Genomic DNA, 6343 nt, shown 5'->3' with positions numbered 1-6343 from the left:
AATATTACAGCAGAGAAACGAGGCTCCAGGCTACCGGAGCTGCTCGGGGGTTCAGAGGGTTAAGAAGGAGGGAAATCCACACATTACCACGTTCTGCTTTTCAAAGCATTTCCTGTGAAGGAATTTTTGAGGATGATCAGAAAATGCTTTGTTTACACTAAGCTAGTGCTGCACAGGGATCGCCATGAACGCTTTCAGTATCACCTTCACACCGTTCAACAGAAAACTGGACCAAAGGGAGCCAGTAGGGAGGTGAGCTTTTGACCAACGGTAACACTATAAAACTGTGTTTCTATAAGCAGGTCCTCATTTCATTAGCTCTCGTGCATTCTACTGATATAAAGAAGAAGAAGAAGAAGAAGAAGACGGGTAAACAATGCAACACTTAAGAACCTCGAGCTGAGCTGCTGTTCCTGTTGCTTTAAGCTGCAGGCGGTTGTCATGGACGCTGCAGCCCGATAGTAATCAGGGCTTCGTAGAGGGAATACAAGCGAGCGCCTCTACTCGAAATAATCACCGGAGCGGGGCCCCGTCGGCTCCCAGGAGCCCCCGACACACCTTCACACCCCTGATTTAAACCCTGCTCATTATCACACGGAAAGATCAAAATACATCAGCAGGTCTGAGACTCAGGGAAGCAGCGTTCCTCGTCTCCTTCATGCTGAGAAAGCTCGTCGGTTCTTTTGCTTGTTTGTGTGGCGTCGCTCTGCAGACATTCAGGAGCCTGAGCTGACCTCTGACCTCCTCACCACGGGTCATGTTTCTTAGGTTGTTTGTCTCTCCAGAAATTACTCAAATCAAACTTCTTGACCGTTTTCTAACGCGTGCTCACGTACTTTTAGTCTGAGGATAAACGGACTTTGTTTTGTTTATTCTCATCTATTTATGATGAGTTATTCTGCTGATTTCAAAGAAGTTCTACAACGTAATAAAAACACAATCAAAGTAACGATATTAACACACAAAAACAACAAACGACCACCAGACAGATGTTCATTAATGTCATTTAAAACATGAAGAATTAGTCTCAAAGTAGATCAAATCATTCTGAAACACACTGAATGATATCAAAGATGGAATGTGAGAATGATTCCGGTCAGAAGGAGCCTTACTGCTTGTTTCTATCCATGAATAAAGAAGATACGTTGAAGTGAAAGGTAGAACATTCTTCATTTTAATTATCAGTCTTTCTGTCTGTAACAGACCTCGTGTAGATTAAAGTGTCTCCATAACTTCGTGCAGCAACGTTTGACACACGGCGTGAAGTCAGAGGCTCCGTTTTCTGAACCACAGCGCCATCTAGAGGTAGAACCAGAGCGGTTCTTCACCCAGTTTAGGGAACCTTTCAAGTTTAAACATGCAAACAAGTTTCACCTTTTTCCCTTTTTGTCACATTCCCTCGGCCTGAATGTCCTCCAGGAGCCTGGAGGCCCCCACGTTGTCCTGTTTCTGTTCTGTAGGATATTTGTAACCCATCATGGGTGGATTATGAGACGACGGGCCTCCGGACACGGACATACAGAAGGCCTCTCTTTGTAGTTGTGAAGCATCTCTCTGTGGTTTTGTGTCTCTTTGTAGTTGTTTTGTGTCTCTTTGTAGTTGTGAAGCATCTCTCTGTGGTTTTGTGTCTCTTTGTAGTTGTTTTGTGTCTCTTTGTAGTTGTGAAGCATCTCTCTGTGGTTTTGTGTCTCTTTGTAGTTGTTTTGTGTCTCTTTGTAGTTGTTTTGGTGTGTTTGTAGTCATTTTGAGTCTCTTTGTAGTTCCGTTGTGTCTTTTTGTGTCTCTCTGTCGTTGTTTTGTGTCTCCTTGCAGTTATTTTGCTTCTCTTTATAGTTTTTTGCATCTCTTTGTGTCCTTTTGTGTCTCTTTGTATTCGTTTTACATTTCTTTCTGGTGAATTCGAGTCTCTTCCTGGTTGGTTTGTGTCTCTTTTGTGACATTTTATAGTTGAAAGTCAGGGGGGCCCCTGACACTTTGGGCCCCGGGGCTTGTGTCCGGTTGAACCGTTCAGTAATCCATCCATGACACACCCGATCTCCAGATGCGTAGCTATATATGAACCAGCAGGTGGCAGTAAAAGACCAGGAATACCAAACAGTCCCCTCCAGGAAGTGTTCACAGTTTACTGAGCATGCTCAGTTCAACCCAAACTAAGCTTGTTGCCTCATGTGTGTAAATGTTTAACTGAAGTGTTTGTGCTCAGACTTTAGTCCCTCAGGAGCCTCAGACTCGTGCAGAATGGTGAGTTTTCACTTCATTACATTTGAACACAACTGAACTTAAAGCAGATAAACAGAAAAAGCACTTGTTAGATTTGCACTTGTTTAAATGTAATTGTGCAGGTTTGTTTAGTCCAGACTTCAGGTTTTCATAAAAAGCTCTGGTGTTTGCAGCACAGAGTGATCTCTCTCTCTCTCTTCTGTGGGTAAAGAAACACAAATAAGGAGCCTCTGCTCTGAGAGAAGAAGAAGAAAGAACTCTGAAAACTGAACTAAAACTGAATTACTCTCAACTGTCTCATGAGAGATTTGAGCCTCCGGCACTGCTGCATAATAAGAGTCATAACATAATGAATTAAACTTTGTTCAGTTAACATTTGCAGACAATTTGTGAAATAAATAATTGAGATTCAGTCTCTTCAGGTTTAAGGTTTGAAACTGCTGCTTCTCTACCGTTCTAAACGTTTTCCTGAGAGTCTTCTGTTCCATTAGTTATTGTTTTTTATGAATTACTACGTCTTCTTACAGACAATAATTATTTTTTTTGTGAGTTTATATCTATTTCAAGCTGATTTTATTGGAAAACTGGATTAAAAACTGAATCTAATGAAATGTGGCGATTTATTAACGCTGATTAATACAGTTCACACGTTGACTCGTCAACATGTTTGAGTAAATAAATGTAAAGTAAAGTCATGTTCGCTCCGCCTCTCCGGATCACTGAGAGCTCCATTAGTGTTCGGTCACGTGACCCCACACACACACACACACACACACACACACACACACACAGGGGTCAGAGGTCACGCTTGTGTTTGGTTAAACACGGTGATCCTGTTAAAGATCTGAATGGACCACACACACCGACTCGTGTTTAAAGTAAAACCACACTGTGAATATACACAGGACAAGCAAAACTCCTGATGTAAAAGTACACAAGTATTATCACCTAAAAGTACTTCAAGTGAAAGTACTGATGTTTTACTGGTGTTGTACTATTATATCTGATGTTTCTGCTGCATTAATGTGGATGTTTTATGTATCGTATTCTATAAGATCATCATATGTAATAAATAATAAGAAGCTCCATGTTTGTGTTCTGAGTTAATGACATCAAAGCACCCGATAAATGATGAATATATACCGTCAACTTATCTTAAAGAGGCTTTTTACTGTCATCGTTTTTAAATATAATAGCCCCAATGTGTGCTTATCTATTTTAAATAAACACATGATTTTATTTTACAAAGTGAACAAAGAACCAAAACATGTTTATTTTTAAGAATTACGTGACTGAAAATAGCTGCAATACAATAAACAGAAAAAGGGACAAAGAAAGAACAATACAATAGAAATATGTTAAAATGAACATTTATTTTCTTGTTCTCCCAGAGTTCAGCAGCAGCAGGAGGAGGAGCAGGAGGAGGGGGAGGAGGGGGAGGAGGAGGAGGAGGAGCAGGAGGAGCAGGAGGAGGGGGCTCGGGTCTGCAGGTCCATGCGGTCCGGTTCGGTCCGGGTCAGGAGCTGTTGGGTTCTCTGCAGGCGTTCGTGGAGGAGAAGCGACTGCGAGCGCCGTTCATCATCACCTGCGTGGGCAGCGTCACCAAGGCAACGCTCCGGCTGGCCAACGCCACGGCTACGAATACAAACGAGGTACCGGAGGTTCATCCTCTGGAGACCGGCTTCAGTCCGCCGCTTCGTCTTCTGTCTTTGTTCAGCTTCCTCAAAATGTCCACATTCCTGGAATCTTTCTTCTTCTTGTGTTTTAAAGTAGAAAGCCGACCGGAAGCCAAAGATTCAAATGTTCAAATCTTTATTGATAATTACTCAAGAATATTTTCATAAAAGTATAGTTTCACTATTTATACACATCATTTCTTTTTACGTTTTATTTAAAGTCTATTTATTTCATTGTGAATCACTGAATATCACAGAACACATTAATAACATATTAAATATTAAAATAAGTTTGCTTGTTTTATGTAGAAGAAATAATAAAATATTGTCTGGAGACAGCAGTTTATTTTAATAATTAGTAACTCCAGTTTTTGAATTCCCTCCCATCTTTTGAATGATTCATTATCAAAGTAGGAAATCACATTGAGCTCAGCTTATGAATATGAAGAACATAAACTGTGTTTAGGAGCAATATAACCGTACAAATACTCTGTTACAAGTAAAGGTCCTGCATTCAAATGTTAGCAAAGTATAAAGATATTTGCAACAAAAAGGAAACTGTCACTGTTCATAAAGTAAAGTAACTATATAAATAAAGTCATGGGACTGAATAAAGTTATATGAATGTAAATATAGTGATGTAACGATATAAATAAATATGTTAAATGATGTTAAATAAACCTTCCCTCTATAAAGGCTTCCCTCGTTCCCTCAGGTGATCCACCTCAGCGGACGGTTCGAGATCGTCTCCCTGGTCGGCACTCTGAACCGGGACGCCCACGTCCACGTCTGCCTGTCGGACTGGGAGGGCCGGACGGTCGGGGGTCACGTGCTCGGAGACCTGGAGGTCTTCACCACGGCCGAGGTGGTCGTCGGCGAGGCGGTCAACCTGCGGTTCACCAGAGAGATGGACGAGAAGACCGGCTTCCCCGAGCTCGTGGTTCAACCGCGCAAATCTGAGAGTTGAGGGAGTAAAAACAGGTTCACCAGTAAAAGTACTTGTTGAGCTAGTTTTAACAGTGAAGTGGTAGTTTAAGTTTTAGGGGTCGTGAGATGATTGATGAGGAAACAATTGTATTAATATTTCTGTAATCTTTGAATTTAGATTGAAACTGTTTTTTAGATTAAAAAATCTTGTATTGGTTTAGTTGTATTTCATAACTTCTAAATGTTTTCTTTTATCTGCAAAGTAACTTCAGCGTCAAACCTTCATGTGGCAGTTTATGACTTCATGAGAATCGTTTGGCTGGTTTTTTATGTCTTTTGTGAGCTTTTATATAATAATTGTGCAAAAATGTACGGCTCTCTGGTGCAACTGCAGTGGCTTGTGTCCACCATTGTGTCATTAGCTAGTTAGCTTTAGCATTAGCTCTGAGACTAAAGCTGTGAATTGGAATAACTGAGGGTTCTTTAAGGAAGTTAAGATGCTGAAGTGTGTTCATGCTCGAGGCGAGAGATAATTGAATAGTCGTCCCAACAAAAGCAAAATTCATGAGAAAAATAAAACCTCAACCTGTCCAGAGCTAATTTTAATTAGCGTTCAAAGTGGGCATCTGTTTTAGATGAACTAGTAGAAGTGCACAAAGTAAAGGTGCCTCTATTCTCTCTCTCTCTCTCTCTCTCTCTCTCTCTCTCTCTCTCTGTCAACATTGCATCAAACTGCCTTATGTATGAAACAGATAGTTGTAGATGTTGTGCAGACTGAGTTAACACAACATCCAAGAAGAAAAGCTCATCTTTCAGCATCTTCAGGGGATGCGGCTGGTCTTGAGCCCTCAGCAGCCAATGGGAGCGGCTCCGCGGGGGTCGCAGCTTTCTGCTAATAGATGTTAAACTGAGCCGCGGCCTTTCAGAGTCTCTGACCCCCCCTGGTTGTGACAAGACAAAGCAAGACCCCCCCCTCTAAGGATTAGCTACGGCCGCGGCTCGGTCACGGCCGCCGCGAAGAAAGGAAGAGCGCCGTTAGCCGTGTGGCATGTCGGAGGGAGGAGAGACTGGAACAGTAACAGCCTTTAGATGGAGTTTAATATGAAAACACACACTGTAGTTTGTTTAGACTCAATCCCACATACAAATAATCACTGCAGCACCAAATGTGGATTAATACGCTGCTGAAAATAGTCCCAAACCAATGCACTATTGTTTTAGGAAATTACTGAGCCTTAATTAAAAAAAAGAGTGGTTTGTATGATATTTTACCAATAGTTATTTTGTTATTTTTTTGCCTGGTTTTCTACGAAACACACCAGCTACCTGCATCAAGCATCGAAACAGGAAGTCGGTGGTAAAGAAGCAAAGCCGCCTCTTGAATGTTTTGATCGGCTTCCTCGGGTTAAGTGTGACATTGACGAGCGTTGTATCGCTGCTGCCTGTGAGCCACCGGCTCAGTCGTCGCCATGTTGAGAGCCTGAGGAGGCAACACGTGTGCTCTGAATCTCCTATTCAGC

The 6343-nt window shown here is 41.8% G+C and overlaps 1 protein-coding gene across 1 annotated transcript; it reads left to right on the top strand.

Annotated features, from left to right (window-relative positions):
* Window positions 1-2224: 2224 nt before the first annotated feature.
* On the top strand, window positions 2225-6343 carry LOC306711515 (bifunctional protein GlmU-like). Its single transcript, XM_079180489.1, has 3 exons — window positions 2225-2241; window positions 3612-3872; window positions 4612-6343. Exons 1-3 carry the CDS (start codon window positions 2239-2241, stop codon window positions 4861-4863), a joined length of 516 nt encoding a protein of 171 aa, XP_079036615.1. The 5' UTR covers window positions 2225-2238; the 3' UTR covers window positions 4864-6343.

This window comes from Pholis gunnellus (assembly GCF_910591455.1).
Source record: "Pholis gunnellus genome assembly, chromosome: 19".
Lineage (NCBI taxonomy): Eukaryota > Metazoa > Chordata > Actinopteri > Perciformes > Pholidae > Pholis > Pholis gunnellus.
This window is presented reverse-complemented; position numbering and strand designations above follow the sequence as displayed.

Bases quoted from the DNA above. Each gene is read 5' to 3' on its own strand.
- LOC306711515 (XM_079180489.1), top strand. The intron at 3,873-4,611 runs GTACCGGAGGTT...TCGTTCCCTCAG, and splicing joins CGGCTACGAATACAAACGAG to GTGATCCACCTCAGCGGACG.